At 22.1% G+C, this 25,896-nt stretch overlaps 1 protein-coding gene across 3 annotated transcripts; it reads left to right on the top strand.

Annotated features, from left to right (window-relative positions):
- The first annotated feature begins 544 nt into the window (after positions 1-544).
- Positions 545-23,962, top strand: LOC129605786 (solute carrier family 46 member 3). 3 transcript variants are annotated; one of them, XM_055515722.1, is made up of 13 exons: positions 545-655; positions 14,528-14,750; positions 14,829-14,858; positions 14,966-15,074; positions 18,258-18,368; positions 18,443-18,733; positions 18,805-19,073; positions 21,595-21,696; positions 22,064-22,276; positions 22,389-22,478; positions 22,894-22,935; positions 23,009-23,042; positions 23,491-23,962. In XM_055515722.1, the coding sequence occupies exons 2-13, from the start codon at positions 14,633-14,635 to the stop codon at positions 23,744-23,746; spliced, it is 1,665 nt and encodes a 554-aa protein (XP_055371697.1). In that variant the 5' UTR covers positions 545-655; positions 14,528-14,632; the 3' UTR covers positions 23,747-23,962. The 3 variants fall into 3 exon arrangements, with proteins under 3 accessions (XP_055371697.1, XP_055371699.1, XP_055371700.1); XM_055515724.1 differs by lacking the exon at positions 545-655 and adding an exon at positions 14,130-14,208; XM_055515725.1 differs by lacking the exons at positions 545-655; positions 14,528-14,750; positions 14,829-14,858; positions 14,966-15,074 and adding an exon at positions 18,021-18,159.
- Positions 23,963-25,896: the final 1,934 nt, after the last annotated feature.

Raw genomic sequence — 25,896 nt, 5'->3', positions numbered from 1 at the left:
GCTTTTAGTTATTCACAATTGTAAATTCACGTATTTAATTCAAATATGATTATTAGTTTAAGTAACTTTACCGTTTCTAGTGTGGCAAATTTTAAGTCAGTTTAAATTTAGATTTTGTCGAAATTGGTGATTCTTATCATAACGGTACTAAGACACGATTATACACTTTTTTTTTCAATTTTAAAAAAGAATTTTCGTCAATCTAATAAAAACATTGTTGCAAAAAAAAAAAAAAGACGAAAAATATAATTTATATTTTCAGTGAAATTTGTAAAAAAAATAATCCATTTTCTTATATTGACTTTTTAATTAAGCTTTAAAAATCTTTTAGCCTTTTTCAGGCTTATACATACTTGGTTTTAAATTTCAAACAGTAAACGAAAATCTGTAGTTCTTCAAAGTGTTTTTTTTAATAATTTGTTGCTTATTTTTTTCGTAAAATCTGTTCTAAAGCATTTATATTTTGTTAATAAAAGGTTGCAATAAAAAATCGAATAATTTTATGAAAAATTAATTTCGTCTGTTTACAACTTAAAATAAATTAGAAATTTTACACCGAAAACAATGTTTTTGCTATGAAATGTTTAAATGGTTTAAAAAAAAGTGAAATAAAAGATTTTTATATAATATTTATGTATGAATGTACAGCAAAAAGGTAAAATATAAATCGATACTATTTTTTTTTTTTTCAATTTTTACACTATTTGTATAACTTCTATAATTGTGTAGAGAATTGTGCAATAAAATTGATAATATATTATGGCATTAGCTTGTCATTGAAAATATTAATTTTATTTTTGTAAAGTAAAATTATTTAAGTTTTACAGATCTTTTGTGTTTAAAGTTTTCATAATTACGAGCATGATGAAAAAAAGGAATTTTATAAAATTTTTAATTAGAAATCGCGTTTTTAACAATACAATTCCTAGATTACAATATTACATAATATTATAGATTATAATTATATTTATATGCAGTTCTATTTACTAAATAATTATATATTTACCTATACATAATAAAAATCGTAGGTGAAACGGCGATGTTATAAAAAAAATATTTTTTCCATTAAGTATACAATTTAAATATTAGGTATATAATTACATATTATATATTGCTATAGTTAGTATATATTAAGTAAACATCTAAGAAGGGTACCAAAAATATTTCTATGTCAATAGATTTCACTTTCTAAATGTTATGTGTTATACATGTGTCTAATTTTTTTATTGAAGGCTATTGAAAATTTTTAAAATGAGAAACTATTTTAATATCTTCCATATGATCTTATTTTTAATATTAATTGATGAATTACGCCTTTAGATGACTATAACATATTTGTATGTATCATATGTGTCCATATCAGTATAATATATCTTGTTTCCTTTTTAAAATTATTTTCAATAAAGATGAAATTTAAAATTTTCTAACTTTTGCTATAAATTTTCAAATATTCGTATCATGTTTATATAATTGATATAATAAAAACAAGCAATGATTTGTGCATCCTTGCAATTGATTATATCTTCCAACCAATATCATTAATACGTATTACGTATTGTTTAACTTAATATTTAAATGTACATAAGGATCCTAATAAATTTTATTGCTTTTGCTATGTTTTTATAACTTTCACTTCACTCAACTTCTAACCAAATAAATAGTTGTTTTTCAGCAAATTTTGCCTGCTAATGGTATTGCTTATAATGGTATCGGTGCTTAATTTGCTTATAATGTTAAGCCTAGACGTAGAATTTACGAGAACTAATCATCATAGTTTTTGTTATAAGTATTATAGCAATTTTTAATATTAATACAGATTTCTCGTAGAAAACAATTTGGTAATAAGGTATACAAATCATTATGGAGATATTCTAAGAAAAAACCATCTAATGATTAATACAAATAATATAATATTATGCATAAGAAATCGTTGGAAAATATTATACAGTGATACTTTAAAATTTAAATCTTAAGTAAAACCGCAATATAAATGTTGGAAAAAACTAATCGTATTTATAATATATAACGTATATAACATTCAAGGACATAGAAGAATATAAAAGTAACTATATAGAATGATAATTATTAATTACCAAATAAATACTCAATTTTTTTTTTAGAAAGTTTAAATTTAAACATGTTATTTAAATTATGTATTAAATTATTTTTTAAAATCTCCAATTTTTAATACCCATACATTTTTTCTACTTTGATATAAAATTATATAAAAACAAGGCGTATGTGCATACTTATATGCTATTTTTCAATTTTTTTCGTCTTTACATAAAAAATATTATAGTTCTATGGTTCTAATTAATTATGTTTTCTAAAATAACAAATTGAAAATAAAATAGCAACAAATTTTTCAAATCAATAGTAAAATTCATTGCGTTCGTGTGTCGTGTAAATAAGGTGCAAAGAACGCAATGAGGTGGTTTACATTTCAAGAGTTCATTTACATTTGTCTATTATTGGAATTAAGAAATGTTGTTAGTCTAGTTAGAATTTTAAAAATTATTTTAATATGGTTAACTTAGAATCAGAAACTTGGTTTGAAAAATTTTTAATTTTACATTTATTAAATTTTTAGAACAAATTTAAATAAAAAACTAAAATATTAATTAAAATGCTATGAAAAAAATTCAGATATTGTAAAATATAAGGTGCAACAAATTATATTAATGTACCTACTTATATGACTTTACAAACATACATATATGTACTCGCACATAAATTATGTATATAAATATTATATTTATGGTTGTTTGAGGTTATTTTTGTTCTATGCATTATTCTAAGCTCTCAAGTTGTTTAAAGCAAATCATTTTGAAATTGTGTTACGTTTTAAATAAATATCTGAATAAAAAAAACTTTTCGTATGGGTACAGACATACATAATATGTACATTTATGTAATTATAACAAAATAAGAGTTTCATTGAAATAAATTCAAAAATCAAGAGATTTTATATATAATTTTATATGTATCGATAAACTTCTTTGAGTAATAAAACTACACTAAACAAATTAGTTGTATCATTGTACCATTCGACTTGCTTGTTTGTCTGGCATCTATCTTAATTTAATAATTCATTTAAATGGATTGCCTAACATACATATATAAGATTAGAATACAAAAAAAAAGAAACAAATTAATTTGATTCTGACCAAAACCAGACCTAATTAATTTGATTTTGAACTGCATGTTTTAAACATCTCTAAAAATTAATTAATTTTTAAGACAATTTTTTTAAGACTTCTCTTAAAAATTAAGAAGCAACAATAAATCACTTGCGTAGTCGAATAATAGTATCTTCATGTCGTCTATTGAGAAATAACCCAGTGTGCGATCGGTATAGTTTGTATACGATATACACTGTTTCATTTCTCAACGACGATATATTTTATCGTCGATTCGGAATGCTTTGTATTCCGAAGATACGTAAAATACAGAATCAAGCAATATGCTTATTTTAAGCCCTTTACTAGGCATTTTAGAAACTGTTCCAAAAGGCTTAGTAAAGGCCTAGTAAGTTCCTATCTTTTTCAGCACGACAGTTGTAATAAAAAAAAAACTTGATTAGTAAAAATTTTGTAAAAATTGGTAAAATCCCTGGAATTTGGAAACCCTTGTGATTTGGCACCCAATCTGAAACAAATGTTTTATCCATTTCTTCAAGAAATTTCTTCAGTGCGAAAACCGCCGTGCACATCCTGTGTGACTGCTCGGTACTGGCTATCCGGCGTCGTTATTATTTTAGACTTGTAATTATTTCTCCCTTGGGGATATCTCCAGCTTTATACTTGAAGCGGAGATATTATAGGCGGTTCCTTTAAAAATCCACAATTTCCATAATTAAGAATTTTCCTCTATTGGTTACGGATTCAGATTTTGCATTTTTCATGATTTTGGAATTTTAAAACAATTTGTAGATTTTTTTTAAACAATTTTCTTAGTAAATGAAATAAATATAAACAATTAAATAAAAGCAGTATTACATATACTTATGTATATAGCTCTATATATAATTTAAGATTTTTCAAATATAAAAGTTTATAATGTGGTCTCTTACATTATTAACTTTTCAATTAAATATTAAATTAATATTATAATAAAATTTGGTTTTATATATTATATTACAAATATATGTACATATGTATGTTGGTCTTAATATTAATTATGATTTGAGGTACTGATAATTCCACAACGTGAAATATTTAAATACGTATAATAACATTATTTTTACAGATGTTTTAAGAATGTTTTAAAAATGCTTGTTTTCGATAACTAGTTTGTATTTATTGAAATTGACTTCCGAATTCATATGCTATATGTATTGTTTGGAAAGTATAATTATATTAACCTATATATATATATATATAGGTGTTGTATTATTTGACATCAATTTTTGCAAAAGTTATTATACTTTGACTACAATTTTAAGAATAATTTCACTTTTAAAAGTTTTACTTTAAAGAAGCTCGATTTACATGAATGCTAACAAAAATTTCGTTATTATTTTTTTGATGCAGTTCCAAATTCAATTTTAGAAATCAATTTTACAAAATTTTGTTACATTTCGACTGGAACAACAACAGGTTTACGTATTTTTAGATCATGTAACATTTATTTTCGTTGTGATATACTTTTAGTTCATTTTTGAATTTTGATGCCATAAAATGTAAATAAGTGTATGTACGTCATAATTATTATAAATACATTTTTTCCTATTCATTAATATAAAAATATATAAAGCATTTTCTATTTACGTTCACTAGCTGATTAAAAAGTATAATTAATATTGTGAATTAAATTAATTTTTAAGATAAATTGTCTCATTTAATACATAATATATCGAAATGTTTTTAAGATTCTAAAGCCAATTAATAATTATATTTATTTTTATAGAATTGATAGAATTATTTATAAAAAAATTGATTTAATTCAATTTATATAACTAGCAATAAAAAAAATCATGCACTGAATGATTGGATGTACTTAGGATCCAATCGATATTAAACAAATATGTAATTATTATACAAGCATGCACATATTTTTCTAATTGAATAAGGCGTCTCCCTAAAAAAGATCAAAATTAAATAAAATTTAAAACGCATTCCAATTCATGCTGAATGTGCACTGCATGTACATATTAAAAAAATACGATCAAAATGTCATTGTACTCTTGATAACAATTAATAATAAATTTATATTTGTTGATTTATTCAATGAAATTGAAAATATATTAAAAAAAAAAATTTGTACTACATATTTAAATTTTTAATAATATTTGTCAGTTAAATAATTAAAATATTTCACACAACAGCCAATGTTTATCCTTTTTAATAAAAAAAGCAGATGTTTATAATTTTTAAGGTTACTGAACTAAAACAACAAATTCTTACAGTAATTCCATTGTATATACTCGTAGATACTAGTAGACTGCGAATTATTGTATTTTTTTTTAAATTTATAATAAATATATGTAATTATGCATATTATCAAAATAGTATAGTTTATTTAGAGTATTGGATCAGTAAAATTGTAGCGTTTAATTTAAGTAATTTTTTTTTTGCAATTTGAGAAGTGAAAAATTTTAGGGTTCAAATTTTTGAAGGAAGCATTTAATTTAATAATACAAGTGTATATTTAATATTTAAATAAATGAAATATTTTAACTATGCATTTAGCTTCTTCAAAAATTTTTATTTAATTAATAAATTTTTATCAACATACAGAAGACAATATTGATTTAAGAGTTCACGTTATCAACTGTTAGTGGTAAATTTCTTATAATTATTTTTTGAAAATTAAATTTTTTTTGAATATTTTTTTTGAGTTATTTAAAAAAAAAAAAGGAGTAATTTATAAGAGATTAACTGATTTCGACTAGGATATAAAATTAATTTTTTAATTATTGTGAGGTTATGATTATAATTTTATAATCAATAATTTTGGGATCGTATTTTCTCTTGATTTCTTTAACAATGGTTTTAGACAATTTCTACGATAATCAAATTGTTTTTTCATTTGATTTTTATCTTCGCCTTTAATAATTATGCAAAATTTATAATTAATAATCAATATTTGTATATGTTTATTGATTTTAAACTCACGTTTTTGGAAATTATCATAGATTACATAGTACATACATTTGTTATATAATATGTAATCTTGAAAAGTGAATTTCATGCTTAAGAGTTACACGAAATAAGTATTTATAAATTATTTAAATTAAATACGCACGTGATTTTTATTACATATTGTAAAAATGTTTTTATAAATAATTTTTAGAAAAACGTGATAAATAATGCCATACAACTCACATATATTTATAAAACTTGTAAAAAAAATAATTTTTTTAGTGAAAAATTTTTACATTTGTTTTTGTTTTAAAAATAATAACTACTTGTATTAACTTTAACTTGCTAAATTAATGGATTTTTTTTTAAATTATTTTGAACGCCAAATGCAATTAAATTTTAAAGTTACCCACAATTAAATTTTATAATTAATACAAATTTTTTTTGTGTAAAACACATACAAAACAACATCCATATATTGCAATGAATGAATTGAATGAATATTTATTTTAATTTTTAATTATGATTTTATGGATAAGAAAATTTATGTTTCTGTATAAGAGAAAAAATATGTTATATAATTTTACACAAAAAAAAAATTTTTATGGAAAAAAAGCTCAGAAAAGTTTTTCAAGGTAAATTAATTACATTGCTGCAATTTTAATTTCAAATTCATTCTTCGTTCTATGTTGTATTCTTCTTTGATATATACTGAAAAATCTATAAAATTCATTACAAAGTAAAAAAGAATTGTGAAGAGTTCAAGGATTTTATTAATTTTAAAAACTAGCTCTAGCTATATAAATAAAATTTTTTTTTTAAAGAATTAAAATATTACGTAAGTCTAATTAAACTTAATAAATTTAAGTTTAATAAATTAATAAATTTTACTTTTTTTAAAAAAAAAATCAGATCTTAAATTTAGATTGTTGTAATTGTATAATAAATAACAAATTTGACTTCGACTTTAAGTATATTTTAAAATTGAAATATTCAAAAAATTAATAGCTAAGCTAACGTTTTCAATATTCTAGTTAATGTTCCTAAAAGTTACGTTACCTATTGTAAGTGGTGTTCCTAGTTATAATTTATTTTAACAAAGTTATTAAAAATTTTTCTAATCGTTAGAGTTGGAAATAATAATTGAAATGAGTGAAACAAATGAGTATGGAATAACCGCTTTAATGAACAAAAATCCAATTTTATCTATTTTGCTCTTCCTTTAATTTATAAAATTTTTGCAATATTTATAAAAAAACTACAAAATTTGTCTTTAAGCACAACTGTAACTTACGAACAAACTATTTTCGCCGATTTTGCAGTTTGGATTTATCGAACGTGCTTTATTTTGAGACATACTCGTAACACATAAATTAGAACTGTTAGAATCAAAAGTAAGAATAAGTTAAAATCGACAATCTGAAATTACGTAATGCATGTGTATGAATTTTATTTGTATTAACTACGTACGTGTATACAAATATATAATGTCTGACCATTCATTCGGTTCGAATAGAAATAAATAGAAATTGCATTTCTCTTCTGGAAATATTTTTTTCTTGCAAATTTAAATAAACCAAATAAGTGAATTATAAAAATTTAGAATATTTTAAATCGTTTGTAAATCTTACATAAATGTAGTACAATATTAGTAAATAAATTAGTATAAGATTATTCACTTGTTGTATATATATACATATTCTCAAGTGTTTGTAAAAATTATAAACTAATAAAATTTTTTATATGTTTTAAATAATTATATGAACATAATAAAACATACAAATTTCTTTATGAAAAAATACAAATTGAGTATATTGTACATGGTTTTAAGTGTATTGCCTATTTTGTCTGTATAAAACATTAAATTGTCAAAGTTGTCAGACCTTAATCAAATTATCCTATTAAAATCATATCATCTTATATACAATTATACTTACCAGGAGTGTATATGTTCTTCAGATAAATAGATCCAATTTTTCAATTTAAAACTCACAAAACAGTATATTCCAATCATTTGTTACATTTCATTTATTTTTTTTTTTGTATTTTTAGAATATTTTACTTTTGAAGAAATATTAAAGAATACATATTTCGTTTACAATATCAATTTTATAGTTAATCTTGAAATTTATCCATTACAAATTAATTACATGTTATGACTTATGTTAAAAGCACATTTGTTATATTTATATTAAGAGGAATTTACTATTGTCCTCTTAACGCGTAACATGCGTTAATAATAAATTTTAATGTAAATATTACAGTCGTATATTTTACATATAATTTGAAATTTTTTTCCCTCGATGCTAATACTCGTAAATCAAATAATTATTTTGTTAAATTTTTGTAGTTGGCTTAAAATGAAATCTAATAATAAAATATTTTTCTTATACTTATACTATTGTTATTCATATAACGTATGTGTGTATTGTGTAAGGTAATATTTATTAAAGTCTTTTGTTGATTTTATGCGCGAAATTTTAGTAATATTATTATACTATAACCATACTTTTTCTGGTATAATTTTTTTTTCCTCTTTTTATTCTACTGACTCGAAAATATACAATGAAAAAGCTTAAACTGTATACATGAAACCTGAAGAAAAAGTAGAAATTACAGTTTGAACTTGAAATTTCATTTAAATATTCATTAATTTAATAAAAAAATTTTGTAGTAGATATTTTACTTTTTTATTTTTAAAAATGTGAATTGATTTCGCAAAGCATCATAAATAAAGAAATTTTTAGTGAAATCTTGATCTTATTTTTTATGTAGGAGAATATTATTTTGTTTAAGTAAAATTTATTTTAAAGATATTTTCGCAGAGTTAATATTAAAAAAATTATTTTGTTTTTATATTTCAATTTTTGATATTTTATCCAATATTAAAAATATATAAGTGATTTTCAGAAACGTAATGCCGCAACATGTTTTTAACTATTTTATAAAAATTAAAACAGCTCATATAATTGAGCTGTGCTAGACATTCTAATTTCACTATAATGATAAAAATGAGGCTTGTTTATGATTATGAGCAAATTAGGTTTGCAATATATTTCTTTGTTATGAAGACAAATACTGCCTAGGTTTCGTTATATATAACGATATACTTTGTTTATGGAAAGACCTATAATTATAGAAATAAGTATTTATAGCTTTTTAGAATCCTATATTATATTTATAAGTACGATATTATTAGTGACACGATTTTAGATCATTATTTAAAGAAGATTTGCCGTTTTCATAATATTCATTGAAAATTATACTTTCTTTGATTATTGTTCTAAACCAATTGTAAGCTAAATTTTAATTAATCGCATAGATTTTGTGATATCGTCTTCTATAATAATATATAAATTAGGGATCACGAATGGTCAGTCGTGATTTAGTATAGCAATATATGATTAAAATTCAATATTCAGTGACAATAATTTTAAAGTTTTGTTTTGTCATAAGAATGTATGATAATACGAGTAGCATGAGTTAAATTAAATATCGGGTTATTTGTTTGTTCTGTTAAAAATTTATTTACTTCAATATTTCGCTATACATACAATTAAAATAATTTAAATAATACGTTACTTGTACATCACAATGTTAATTACATAATTGAAAATTAATTTAATATTTTAGTTTTTATTTAAATATTAAAATTAATGATTTTTAATTTTATGATTTTTAAAATACTTTAATTAAAAATCAATTTAAAATCTTCAAAAATTTTTAAAATTTAATAAAGCTTTTGCCAAAAAATATTTTGCTTTTAATGTACATTATGCCAAAATAATTTAATTCTGTTATAATATGTATAGGTAATGAATGGAAATATATGTATATATATGTATATATGAACATATTATGTATGTAATGTAAATATAATACAGAGAATTTTTAATTCATTTCATTTACGTTAATACAACATTGTCGTGTTTGTAAACAATGACTTAAAATTTTTTTATACATACATATTTGAAATTAGAATGAGCCGGCATCATAAGGTTCTTTTTCAATTAATGAATAAAAATTTCGTTCATTGTTTATGAACAATAAAGTAAGTTATAAAGAATGAAAGCAAATATACTGGAATCAATATAGTGTATAATTACGATTATTGTGGATGTTATTTAAAACACTTATCGAAATTTCATTTGGTATATGTTGTTATCTATGAAAAATTCAAAACTCGTGTTGAAACTGAAGTAATTTGCTCTTATCACGCAATATAGAATTCGAATTTTATTTTATGTCAATAATTTCGGTACTCCGTATTTTGATACTTTCTCTACTTTTAATATAAAAAGCTAAGAGAAGCTTATTGTCATTTGATTAGTTAAGATAATAAAAGTAAAAAAATTATCGATTTTATTAAGGTGCATTGCGTTGTAATTTCTAAATGATATCAGCAAATTCGAAAAAAAAAAATATGATAAATTTTAAAGCAACGTTCTTAATTTAACGTTCTTAAAAACATGAAGTTTTTATTTATAATTTTATTGAAGTATATTTTTAACACTGGAGCGGATGGTCTTAGGTATAGATAGAACATGTTATTTTTTGAAATTTTCTTAAAACGATATTCGATATGTGATTTCTATTAGCAAAACAGTCGTAAATCTTTAAAAGTTGCTTGTTTTAAAATTTGACTTTTTTAATCTTCTACAAAATGTCAACCTTATTTTAAACGTTAGATCTAAATTAACCACTCATATAAACTCATACCAAAGTAGATATAATTAAATTTAATATTCAATTACATAATAAGTATAAAATGATGTAAGCCTATATACATACATTTTAGATTTCAATTGAAATTTGTATATTTAAATATACTACAAGTACAGTACTACTTAAATTTTTTTCAATTAATCACCTGTTTTTATATAGATATTTGCATTATATATATATAATTATGGCATACCGTTCGTTATTAAAAATGTTTATACTCGTAGGTATGCTCGTAAATGTATGCAAAAATTCTTCTACAAATTTTTATATAAACATAAATATATTATAAGCACATACATAGAAAATATAAGAAGATGTGTACTATACCACATAATATAGGTATGTATATGCTTTTGTATACATACATATAATATTATGGAATGTTAATTTTAAATTTATTTAAGTAAAATGTATTTCTATTAAGTTTGTTTTAAAATTATTTTTACCGCTTTTATATGTGAATTTTTCGCCGAAAATCATATAATTTGGGTATGAAAATTGATTTCCGTTAATTGTTTTAATTTTTTTCATAATTAATTTGTTTCGATGTTAAAAAGATTTAATTGGGAATTTTTTTCTTTATTTTATTATTTTTAAAGTTTGCCTCATTAACTTTTAATTCAGGATAATTTTTTTGCGTTTTTTGATTAATTTTCAAATCAAATTAAAAAAAAGACAAGGAAAATTAGAAATTATAAAAAAAATTAAAAAATTTTGAATTAAATCATCTGAATTGAAGCAAAATACCGGAAACAGATGAAAGTATTTAAAAAATTAGTGAACTTGAATTCGATATAGTCAAATTTATTTATTATGATTTATTATTTATATATATATATATATATATATATTATGATTTATGAAAAATGGTTATTATAAACTAATAACGGAAATTAATATGAAATATTGCACAGTTATGATTTATTATTTTACTATGTGCGACAACATTGTTTGCCTTAGTTAATTTTTTATAAAAATTTGAAGTAAAAAATGAATTCTTGTTTTTTGATTTTTACCTTTATATTACTTTAGTAAGATAAATTATACAAATACTAAATTAATATATAGTAGATATTCAGCAATTAAATTTCATGTTAACCGCAAAAAATGAATATTTCTTTATTCATTTTTGGCACTTTCCCGAAAAAAATTGCTTATTAGTTTAACTCTGTTCGTCCGCCAATTAGTCTGTCCGTGTATCTGTTTACAAACCTTTGAGAAGAAAGCTGAAATTTTTCATACAAACAGATCTTTAGTAAAAAATCTATTTCTCTAGGAGAAAATTTATACCCCTTCTTCTAAAGGTTATAGCCACTTAAAATCCTAAAAATGCTATTTCTGGAATATTTATTTTAAAGAAGCCGTAAATATTTTTTGAATTTCAGAAACACAGTAAAGTAGCAAATTGCTTTTTTCATCGTTTGTACAGCACAATCGATAATTAAAACAAAATAACTGTTAAAATTAACCCTTATTGTTAACACACTATTTTTTTCAAATTTTTGATATAGTTTTGCTTTTTAGACGGAAACTTATGGAAGTCTAATATTGTAACAACTTTTAGACATTAATTAATAATTCATTGTAATAGAAATTTTTTTTTTTTGCAGCACTACTCCCTCCCAATTTGTCGCTTCTCGAAATTTGTAAAATTTGAATTTTTGCGGCATTATATTTCCGAATTTACAAGTTTTTTGGGATGTTTTTAAAAGCTGTTTATCATTTGTTCAAGGAAAAGTGGTTCTTTACAAACCATTGTTTTGACCCAATTTTATTATTCTTTATGAATTCACTCATTATTTACCTATAAGAGTATTGGAACTGATAAGTGCATTATTTATTGATTATTGAATCTAGTAAAAATTTAAATATGTTCATAACATTGTGGAATTGATTTTAAATACCATATTTTACATTTTTAATTTTACTATATATACTCGTATTTTAAAAGCAGCTATTTCTAATAATGTGCATTAATATTTTAGGGGATTGCAATTATTTATACAACACAAAAATATATGTATAGTTAAAATGCAAGTTCTTTGAATCTTTGGAGCTTTTTTCTTATATGTAATTAAAATCATAAATTAATTGTTATACGGATAGACTTATATTCTGTTAAAATAAGAATATATTTTTTAACACAACAAAAAAAAGTAAAACACAAAAATTTAAAATTAATCTTTGTAAAAATAAATTAATTTTTGTCAACAATACTTGTATTTCAAAAATAAAGTAGGTATACATTTACTTAAACGATTTTGTTAAATAAAATGTTGATTAATTAACAAATATTTACAGTCCCAAATTAACAATCTTCAAAATAATAAATAAAAAATTTGCTTAAATATTAAACAGCAATTTGTCACTTATTTTAAGACATGTATGTAAGTATAGCTATGTATAAATTTTGTTTTCAGTTTCATTTTTAAATTTACAGAGTATAACGAACTGTAATTAATTTGCTTATTTTTATTATATATGAATTAAATGATAACAAAATATGCCGAAATATAAAATTTAAAATGTAAACCTTATATTTATAATAACCTTAATTTTTTTTTTTAAGAGTTCGTTAAAATCTCAATAACTCGCAATTAATATTCATGTAAATAAACCATTTTGATTTTAACACGTAGAAAAAAATAATTGTTAAACATTATTATCTGCATGTATATACATACATATGTATGTATGTATATGTGAAGACATCCGATGAATATAAAATTATTGACATGTAATTCGAAAATTTGTCATCAATTTTAAATTACAAAAATTTTAAGTATTAATAAATTTATTAAAGGTATTAAGCGTCGCGATATTTAAAAATAAATTTAATAAAGGATATACTTTGACATTGATATAAAAGAAAAGTATCCATACAGATTTTTTTATAAGAATTGCCTTAATGTAATGGTGCGAAGTACTCGTAGTCTAGTGTTGGAGTATCGAAGCATTTTCGCAAATTTGGTACTAATGTCGTTGTTGTTTTATGTATTGAAAATATGCATCGATATTTTTTGCTAGTCTAAAATATACGCGACCTTTCACCCTGGTGCATTTATTGAAATATTAGCTCGTAAATATATTTTTAATTATTTTGGCAATTCATTTGACCTTTTTATTGAGAAATAATCGTAAACATTTCTGGTAAGAAACTTCTAAACTTAAAATTTTAATTTAATAAAAATTATTTAAAGCATTGAACATTGCAATCAACTGTAATTTTTTACTTTGTAATTTAAATTTTGCACTACGTAGGTCGTTGACGTTAAGCTGAAAACAGAACAAGAGCGATTTTCCGCGTCGAATTGTTTAAATTTATATAGAGTGTAAATGTATATATTTAAATGGGACTGCCCAGAGTGAAGCAAAATTTCCGTCGGGGATTTTACTGTCGGTAAGAAAATAGTCCAAAATCCTATTTTACTGTTGATGATTTTTTACAACGTCATCTGTTTTCATGTGTGTGACATTATATGATATAAAATTCTGAGCAGTTGAATTTGTCCCTGCTATTCTGGGTTAATAATGGAAATCGTTCGCCGTTTTCGCTCATCGCATTGGTTTTGTTTTTACATTTAGAGAGTATTTCTAGACCGCACACTCATATACCAGAAAATTAATAATATTATATAAATTTATAATTTAAGATAATAACATTTTCAAATTAAATTTTGAAATTGTGTAATATTAAAAATCTTTGTTTTTCATTACAGATTTTTATATATTATAGGCGGAATTTTTTATTAAAAAAAAAATCTAAATTATTTTAATATCAAAACGGAATTCAATCTTTAGATCTATAAATAAATCGTATATAAATGACGATTCAAACAGTATTGGACAGTCACAAGATGAAGCCAAAGGAATGGAAAAATAAAACATTAAAAGAGAAATGTATTCACGTATGGCAAAATATTACTGTTGAACCAATGTTAGGTGTGTTACGTTAAAAGCTCACAATTTTCAATAAAATATCATATTTATAATAACAATTTATTTTTAAATTTTTTGCAGCATGTTACATTATGCCCAGTTGTTTGGCAAGTACGTACTTATTTCTACACATATATTGAAAATATGAGATTAAAGACAAATAATATAATTCAAAAATTATTTTTTTTTTATAAAATTATATATGCATATGTATGTAGGTCTTGCAACACAAAATTTAAATTTGGAAAAGGCCTGTAGAATAAATATGGCATATGGTGATGAAATCTGTGATGCTTTAACACGAAGGGAAACCCAAAATTATACAACGTAAGTGTTTAATATTAATTACAATTAATTATAGAAACTTTTCAAAATATTTATTATTGAAATTTAACGTTAAATCACTAATTTTTATAAATTTAAAGATAATAAAATCTTATAATTCATTTGAAAAAAAGGACAAATTATTAGTGTAAATTAAATTAACTTTTGAAATGAACAACAATAAAAACTTCGTGCCTTAATCTTTATAATTTTTACTTAATCGATTGAATATTTCCTTTATATGCTGTCTACTATGTACATACATAATATATATTATTTATATATACATATATATTATTTAAATATTAAAATATTTTGTTCTTAATTAACATACATGTAGTTAATTTTTTTAAAATTCTTGTTAAATTTGATTGAGTGTTAGCTAGATTATATTAGATTTATTAGAAAAAAAATTCCATTTTTGTATAATCTGAAATCAGAAATTTTAGATATTAATTTAAAAATTGTCGATAATTAGCAAAAGATGGAAAAGTTTAAAAACCCTATGTTTAGGAAATCAATTTTTTACGTATACTCATGAACGCAATAATGTCCATATATGTAGATATAATGATACTGCCAACCTATATACTTACTCTAATATTTTAAATTGATAAAACATATTTTTTAAAATTTCAATATTCATTTACATTTATTATGTAAAAATGTAATTTGTATAGACAAAATTAAATAAACTTTATTGGTTTTTTATACCGGCAAAATACCGAAAAAAAAAATCAATGAATAATGCTAACAAATAAAATGTTATGTAAATTGCAGCAAGCTATAAAAAATTATAAAAATTATAATTAAAAATGAAATTTCATCTATTCAACGTCAAAGTATTTTAATTGTTTCAAATTGCAGTAATTATTATTATTATTATTATCGTATTACAACAATAAGATAAAATTTTTCTCACAAAAATAATTTTTTTGATAAAAGTTTATTATATCTATTGGACAGTCAGTATTTCAAATTAAAAATCACGTAATCTTACTTTGTTGGAAACTATAAAAATATGAAATAATAATATTTTATAATTTGTAGTACGAGTATAACATATTAGTTGAAGAATGCACAAACTGTGTTTACTTAAACATATGATTTGTTTGACATACACACAGTAAATACATTTTATGCAACCAACTTAATATTTTGTAGGAAAAAATTTCCATAATTATAATATTTGCCGGATTTGAAAATTATATATATATATCTACGATATTGCCATTGATTCAACTTTACCGAACCGGAATTCTGTAATAAAAATAGGTACCTAATTATAATTTAATTGGTTATTTTACTATTTTGGATGAAATTTTCCGTTCAATAAACATGTAATTTTATCTTATTGTAAAGAAATGTAAATATTTTAAAAACACCAAAAAAGAAATGAAATTTAAAATTGGTGAAAGCCTTAAACTTCGACCAGAATTTTGTTCTTTACTTGCTCATAATAATTATGTTTTCAACAAATTTTCAGCTCTTCCATCTAAAATTAAATAATAATACCTTTTTTATACATATAAACAGAAATGCATACATATGTATGCACATATTTTAATTTTTTCGCTGCTCAAATTTTAGAAATTAAATGAAAAATTGCTTTTGCTAATTAATTATTGCATATATTATAGTATCGGAGATTTTCACCGCCGTGGAGAACAATACAAAATCTAGCGTGATAAGAAAAAGTTCTCATTGATTGAATGTTGCTATTTAATCATAATTAAATATGAACATAATCGTCATATTATTTAAAGCCTATAAAAAAGGTTACAAAGTTATCTATTAAGTAATTAAAAGTTACGTACCCTAGAATAAAAAAACAAACAATAATAATCAAATAATTAATAACAATGATCGGTTAAAATTTTGTAAATCTTTTTATAATATTTTGAGTTTTATTTATAATCAAAGTCAAGTTTATTTTCATAAATATGCATGCATGTTTGTAATTAGGTGTTCATACACACGCATACATTTGTTTATAGAGAAAAGATGCATGTTTGTTTATTTCGGAATTGATTTTAATTTTCGACGTCACATTTTAAGAGTAATAGATTTAATTTAATTCGCTATTTTGTTTGTAGTAATTTTTTACAATAAATAAATTATTTGCTGATATCAGTTTGGAAAATTCTTTTTTCACCACTGACTTAACTATAGTTAAATGAATTATTAAAATGACAATAAGAACAGAAACATAAATACAAGTATGCGTAAAGAATTTTCAATCTCATATCAAGCAGAGCTGATTTTACAAATTATTTGGATGAACTTTCTATTTTATTTAATTCATCTATACTGGTATTTTGTTAAAATTAAAATAACGTAGTTAGGTATTACCTATATTCGATGATAGGGCAGCATTCGACAATTTACAAGTTTTACGAAATGTAGGTTTATAAAGAATGTTTGATTATAGATATTTAAGTCTTCAATTTGCATCGTCAATTTAAATTTTGTTTAGAGATTTTAAATAAATACATTTTTTTAATGAAATGTAGAAACTAAAAGTAGTTTTGCATAAAAAATATTTATCCTAATTAAAAGAGTGTCTATTACAGAGTGTCTATTATAAATTTGAAAGTTTATATACTTACTTATACAAAAGTTTATATTGCATAAGTTAACAATAAAATACGATATGTAATTTTATACATTTTCACTCCAGTGAATTTATACTGTATTTTTTTTATTATATCACATTAAAAGTGTATACGAGTACACTAAAAGTAAATATTATTACTGAATAACATTGCATCAAAATATTTGTAAATTTTAATTGTTTTTTTCTAATTAAACTTGTAGTTATAACAAGAATGTAGAAGTTAAGTAAGGAGATCGGACTATAAAAAGCCAATTTATTTAAGGAATTTTAAAAGTAATTCGATTTGAATTTTTTTCTGATTACAAAAGGAGCCGTTGAGTTACATGTTTCGAGCTAATATACCTCAATTGAAATAAGAAAATTGAATTGAATTTAATTTTAAGATCAATACATATGTGTACATGTATACGTACATATAAATTTTCTGATTGATCTGAAATAATAACATATTTAAATATTAATTATAAATAAGTAAATAAATAAATAACTATTTATACACATTATTAACTTATATAAATATTAATTGATGCAATCTAATCTTTATTTTTTTTATTATTTCGAAAATTCAGTGAAGAAGCAACCGTTCAACAGTTAGTAGCTCGAATGGCTGGTTGGAAGACGGTTTTACAAAGTCTTTTACCATGTCTTTTAATTCTATTTTGGGGTTCTTGGAGCGACAGGTATACAGAAATTCATATTCTATAAATTTGAATAATAAAGAAAAATTTAAAACATCAAAACTTTTTCAATTCAGGCATGGCCGTCGAAAACCTTGTATGTTAATACCAATTCTAGGAGAATTTTTAGCAGCTATTGGTTTAATTTTTTGTACATATTTTGAAAGTCTACCCATGGAAGCATCCGGTTTCACAGAAGCTTTATTTCCAGGATTGACTGGTGGATGGTTTACCCAATTGATGGGTGTTTTTAGTTATATTGCTGATGTAACAACAGAAGAGGATCGTACATTAAGAATTGGAATCCTAAATTTATGTTTTTCTTTGGGTGTACCATTTGGAATGGCATTTAGTGGGATTCTTCTCAAGTAAAAAATAAATTAAAATAATTATTTGCATAGCTTAATATAAATGTTAAAATTTTTTTTAATGTATATAGGGAAATTGGTTTTTACGGAATATTTTCAATTTCTGCAGCTCTATACCTTATAGCATTTCTTTATGGTTTATTTTATGTTGAAGAACCAATAAAAAAGAGTAAAGAAGAATTAGCAAAAGTAACGAAAAGTAATTTTATAGCTGACTTTTTTGATAAAAAGCATGTTGTTGATACTTTTAAAGTGGCTTTTAAAAAAGGTGCAAATAAAAGAAGAATTCGTGTTATTATGCTGATGATCGTTGTTATGGTTGTTATTGGGCCACTTCATGGTAAGTTATGCCATATATTTTAGTGTTTATTTACATTTTCCATATTAATTATTAGGCGCGTATGATAATAAAAATATTAGGAAAGTTATTTTTCTACTTTTCTCTCATTAAAATACATTTTAATTATTACTTACGATGGTTTTAAGGGTCAGCAATTTTTTAATCAATATGACTTTGTAATTATAAATTAAACTACTACTACTAAGTTTAATTAATTGTAATAAATCAGAAATAAAATACAAAACTTTCACATTGATGATTTATAATTTTTCTTTGAAAATTCTCATTAAATTTATTTGCTTCCTCTTCTATTTTTTTTATTCTGTTATTTTGAAAACTTTACAAGCTTTTTTACATTCAAAACAAGCTTAAAATATTTTAATTGATAACACAAATAAATTGAAAAATCTTTTTTAAATTTTATTTTTGTTTTGTCGTTTAATTTTTGTTAATTATTATTGTATAAAATTAATGTTGGGACTATATGAAATGAAAAAATAAAATGCAGAGGTGTGAAATTATTATGACGATTACACAATAAGCAAAACATTGACAATGAAAAGTAAAAAAAAAACAAAATTATTTTAAAATTAAACGAAATTATATGTGACAACATTTAAAATGTAGTTTTAGCACATCTTCCTATAGTGGTATTCAATGACGCTTGGATTAATCAAGCAGATAAAAAAATTAAAAAAGTTAATTTAACAAGTTTAAGTATATTGTATACTAAACATGTTGAAATTGTCATACTGACGTTTATTTGGAATTTATTCCAGTATTTTTTAATTGAATTAATTTTATTTTCGATAACTGCTTACTAAATCGATTTAATTTTTTTTTCTTGAAGTTCGTACTAAAATATGAATAAATAATTTAATTGTTTAAAGGCAGATAAATTAAAATCATACAAGGAAACTTTCGTATAATACTGTTCTTATTACAGCAATATTAACTAGTTTGATATAATAGTACAACTTTAACTTCAAAATGGAAAATTTATTTTGAAAATTAACTTTTAATAGTATTAATAGTTTTCATTAAGTTATTGTTTTTTTAGAACAATTACAAGTAATTCATAATTCAATATAATATAAAATTGTATAACAAATTCATATATAAAGGCAATATTAATGTAAAAATTTAATTAGAAAAAATAATTGACATTTGTAAAATATTAACTGTCATTCAAAATTATCATACAATAAGAAAATAAGAGGAGAGCATTGACACAATTGACACAAATTATTTAGATGTTTGATTTTTAAAACAACTTAATTAACAATTTAATATCATTCGAAGCAATAGGGAATTAAAGAAAATCAAAGCAACAGGGAGTTCTAAAAGTTTATAATAAAACCGTGAAATTTTTATACATCAATATTACCCAGTCTTGTAATTTTTTTTTGTCAAATCATTTTATTATTTTAATAGATTTTATTTGATTTTAAACTAATAAAATAATAAATTTTTTAATTAGTATTCAAAAGAAAGAATTTTAACTTTATCATATTTAGAATAAAGTTTACGGAAGTTTTATGACATGTCACGTAGATTTACCGTAATTATACTCAGATGTAATTTAAAAAAAATAATTATACTTAATTTTTCTGTACATTATTTATGTAGTATAATTTAAAAAAAAATAATTATATTGTATTTTCTGTAAATTGTCAAATTTTTTATACGAGGTCATTAAAATATTTTGACTTTGGATACCTAAATAAAGCTTAACAATCATATCGAAGCTGAAAGCTATGTAATAATCTGTTAAAATACACATGCATAATTTGCATACATATATACAAAATATGTCTTTATATTATTTTATTCAGACTTTTATTAAATTTCAAAAATTTTATTTTTAAAATTTTTGGAAAAAAACGTAAACAATAATCTATGCCTAAACGTTTTTATTAATGCAATAAGTGCTCGCATTTCTAACGTAGAATTTAAATAACTTACACAACAGAAAGACGCACTTGCAAAAACTACAAATTTGACGCTATCATAAAAAAATTTTTGTTTTAATTGTGGAAGCTCTAAGATTGTCATAATGTATGTTTTTCAAAACAAATGAAATTTTAAAAGAAATCGTATTATTTGCAGTTAACTGACATGAAAATTTATATTTTCTTTTAACGTAATAACAAAAGTTAAAAGAATAAAATTCTAATAAATAGACTACATCTGACATTTTTAATAATAAAATAACAAAAAATAAAATTTTTAAGTACAAAATAGTTTCCGCAGCACTAAAATTAAAACTGAATTGTTGCGAGTACATCTCAAAAATCTGAACTTGCAGTTTGTAGTTATAAAACAAACTACAAAAATAGTATCGCACTACCAAGTACTTTTGTTTTGGCAGCGGGTGCAGTACTTTATTGCTGATCGAACATACTACACATTTATAGTACTAAGTTAGAACTGAATTATCAAAAACACTACGCTTCTACTCAAGCTTAAGGAAAGATTATCAGGTTATATAACTAACCAATTATTTTTAATTAATTTTCAGGTGAAATGGCTGTAATTTACTTATTCACAAGATACCAATTCAATTGGAGTGAGGTTGAATTCAGTTTCTTTTCTACATACGCTATGATTACTTCTTTATTTGGTAATTTTTAAAATTTTTAAATTTTTTGACTTATTCTCATTAGGTATTTAAAATTTGTAATTAAATTAATAAAAACAGTAATTATTTTTAAAATTTATACGAATTTTTTATAGAAAAATATTTTAGGAATAAAATTTTTGATATTTTTAATAGAAATAATTTTGAACTGAGAACAAAAGATTTTTTTTTTTAAATGAAATATAATTTTAAAAATATAAAAATTTGAAAAATATACTCGTAATACACTTATGCCTAATAAAAATTAAACCAGAAAAGGTGGATATAGCCTTCTTTCATAATATAAAAGCAGTGTTTTACTATGTTTACATTTGATAACATTATATCAACATAATTTATATATTTTTAGGAACACTCTTTTCTGTTGGTGTTCTTTCACATATGTTGAAAATTGATGATGCTCTAATTGGTGTTCTATCAAGTATGTCAAAAATATTATCAAGTTTTGTATATGCATTTGCAGTAACAACTTGGCAATTATATTTAGCACCAATAGTAGAAATTTTAAATGGAACATCATTTATTGCAATGAGATCAATTGCCACAAAATTGGTGGAAAAAGGTATGTATAAAAATAAATTCTATAAAACATGTATGTACATAGAGTCTTATTAAAAAAATTGAAATTTTTTTTTTTCATAATTTGATAATTGATTTATTAACATATATTGTAGATGAACTTGGTAAAGTTAATTCATTGTTTGGAGTTGCTGAAGCATTAATGCCATTAGTTTATGCTCCAATGTATACGACACTTTATGCAGGTGAATTAATAAAAAACGTTTATTAATTTTATAAATTTTAATACGCTCAAATTAAATAATTTTCTCAAAAAATGAATAAAAAACATTTAAATGTAAAGAGTGATACCGTATAATCGTTTAGAACTTTGAAAAATATTGTTATACAATAAAATATGTTTAATTAATTTTGCAAAAATTCAAAACATTACTGACTTAAAATTCAACCATATGTTATGAAAATAGTAGTAGACAACAAAAGAGCTTCTTAAATAATATTTTTTCTTGTTATACAATTAAAATTATCTTAAGGATGTTTTGTACAAGATTTGCTTTAGTTTTTAAATTGAAAGCTTAAACATTTAGAAAACAAAATAATATTGAAACTTTTTTAATTAAAAATTTTAAAATTTAAACTTTACTTCTCTTTTCCCTTTAGCTACATTGAATATACTACCAGGAGCATTTTATTTGCTTGGAGGTAAACTATCACAAATCATATTTTTGTTCTGAAGCAAATATAATAAATTTTTTTCTTATTTTCATTATTTTAGGAGCATTGACTGCACCTGCTGTGGCTATATTTCTGTAAGTTTTAATTAAAAATGAAAAAATATTAGCATCCATACAATAATTGAAAAATTTTATAAATAGAAACAGAAACCAAATAACTATAATTAAGCAATTTCTTCTTTATGACACTGATAAAATTTAGTCAGAAAAGTTATGACGGTTTCATCCAAATATGATAATTAAAAAATAATTATATATATATATATATATTATACGATTATATAGTTAATGAGATAAAATAACATGTTTAAAAAATTATTAAAATTTTTTAAATGTTTATGAGAGATTTTTTGTTTTTTGAAATTGGAACTTTTCATTGCGTGCCGGAAACTTAGAATGCATGTCTATTTTAATTAATTTGTATAATATCAGTGTAACATTCCTAGAATTGTATGGATGTTCAAAATTGAAAATTTAATGTAATGAATGTTCAATGCAAAATAAAAATTTAAAAAAATTTTAGGTGGATGTATGGAATTCATAAAAAAGATAGAAAACGTAAAGCTCTTGAAGAACAACAAAAAAAATTAACAAAGGACAATAAAGAAATATTAGCAAATTGTAATGGCAGAATAATTGAATCACTCGAGTATGTGATAAAAGATGGAGTGATTAATGAAGCATTTAATTCTGATGGCATTGTAGGCATTAGTTATATTGAAGTGACAAAGGAATATAATAATACCGAAAATAACTGTGATAAAATATCAAAAATTTAGATTTTTAATAAAATGAATTATTTATTGATTATGAATGCTTTTTGCATTTAAATATTAGAAAAAAGAAATATTTTTTCATAAATAAAAATGTAAGATTCAATAGATTTAAGTATATAAGTATGTATATATAAGTATGTATTTTTTATTACAACATTCTTTGTATATATACATTGATATACTTATGTAAAAATTTTATATTATAATTATACTATAGTTTACAAGTATGTATGTATAGATAGGCTTTATTATTTAGAATAATATAAAAGCAAGAATTTTTAATAAGATTAATACTTTATTTAAGAGATTCGAATTTGTTTTTCAATTTTAATTATACATGTGTTTTTGTATTATAAAATATGATTTCTATAAATAAATAAAATAAGTCTTAAAATTTTAAATTTTTTCTTAATTTTTTATTCATAAAGGAAATTAATAAAAAAATTAATTTATTTAAAATAATAAAAATATTAAGAATTGATTTATAAATTTTTGTGTACAATACATTAATTTTTTACTGATTACATATTTTGTTTTTCTATTATGAATAGAAAATATTTACCTATTGATTAATAATATTTATATATTTAGTGATAGCGATTAAAGAGTACCGAGCACCCTAATAATATTTTACTCGAATAATTTGTACATAATACGTAATTGTATTGTGTACTGTACAGTATTCAAAATGATTAGCAATATTTTCCTACCATTAAAAATATAAAATTAAACAAAAGTTAAATTCGTCTAATTGGAATGCAATACCTAATTTGTCAACCAGAAAAGAGCAATTATCTTATCATGTAGTACTTAAAGAGGTATATAGCACGGTATAGAATGCGTGTACTATTAACCTTTACTTATGATAATTTTTTATTAATTTTAGTAAACAATATTTAGGATAGTGAAAAAAGTAAATAATTGAAATTGTATATACATTTTGTTAATTTATGTAGATTTCTTGTCCATTCAGACAAATTTAAAATCTAACCTTTAAGAATCTAACCTTATTAAAATTTCATTATTTTCAAACATTTTTATAAAATTTCAAAACATATTAAATTAGACTTTAAACATAGAATTTCAATGGGCTATTACGATTAGCATTTACACGTTTACATAAACGTAGTAGCTTTCTGTTCTCTATTTATTATTTCTAAATTGAATAAAATCATTTTGAAGATTTTTTGTTTTTAGCGGCTTATAATTTACCAGATTATTAAATTATTAGGTTGAAATTTGCACGTGGGTTCAAACCATGTTATTAGATATGTTTTCAAATTTATATTTAAAGTAATTTTGTATTATACGAGCATGTTTTACATGGTCTACTTATTTATTACATTACAATAGAATTTCAATGTTAAATTTTTACAACTACACGCAAACGTGCAGATTTCCTCTATAAAAGAAAAGTTTTTTTCTTTATTATCGTAAGAAAAGCTTTCATTTTATATCGTAATTTTTTAACGGTATTCTCGTTAACGGTGTAACAACTTGTTGTTATTACTATTGTTCGCGCTAAAAATTGGGTTCAACAGAACAGCTTTTTGTAACTCGTATATTTAATACTTGTATATGTACATAAAATATATTTTACGCATTTACAAATGGTCATTATGAAGTAGATACGCACAATATCGTAATATACAGTGAAATCTATCTATCTATACATATAGCTACACATGCTTATAAATGTGTATATACTTATATATTTATACATAAAGTTTAAGTGGAATGAAAAGTTTCTGAATTTTTATGCTGTATTTTTATGCCAATACCAAAAATATTAAATTAATGTTCTAGCTCTTTATTTTATGCCACTCACCGGATTATTTTGTATACAATATTATTTGTAAATGTGTAAATAAATAAAAAACATGTGTTTCCAACGTTTATGTTTGGTCCTTAATTTTATTTATGAAAAACAAAAATTTATATACAAGTATAATTGTGTATGTATACTGATATATGACCATTTGTATATTTTTCTGAGACAATCCTTTTTGATATATATAAAAGGAGAAAAAATGTTTATCAAAAGCCAGTTCAATTCAGAAAATCGGTTAGTTCGGTTCAGCAAAAGAAAATCCTGAAATTAATTATATATCAAGTAAAAATTTTATTAAAAAAATTTATCAAAAAGAATAGGA

This window comes from Condylostylus longicornis, unplaced genomic scaffold (genome assembly GCF_029603195.1).
Source record: "Condylostylus longicornis isolate FDR11 unplaced genomic scaffold, ASM2960319v2 ptg000014l, whole genome shotgun sequence".
NCBI classification, from domain to species: domain Eukaryota; kingdom Metazoa; phylum Arthropoda; class Insecta; order Diptera; family Dolichopodidae; genus Condylostylus; species Condylostylus longicornis.
The sequence above is the reverse complement of the archived record's forward strand: the minus strand, read 5'-3'. Positions and strand labels throughout refer to the sequence as shown.

Bases quoted from the DNA above. Each gene is read 5' to 3' on its own strand.
- LOC129605786 (XM_055515722.1), top strand. From the start codon at position 14,633: ATGACGATTCAAACAGTATTGGACAGTCACAAGATGAAGCCAAAGGAA. The intron at 18,734-18,804 runs GTAAAAAATAAA...TAATGTATATAG, and splicing joins TTTAGTGGGATTCTTCTCAA to GGAAATTGGTTTTTACGGAA. The intron at 22,936-23,008 runs GTAAACTATCAC...TCATTATTTTAG, and splicing joins AGCATTTTATTTGCTTGGAG to GAGCATTGACTGCACCTGCT.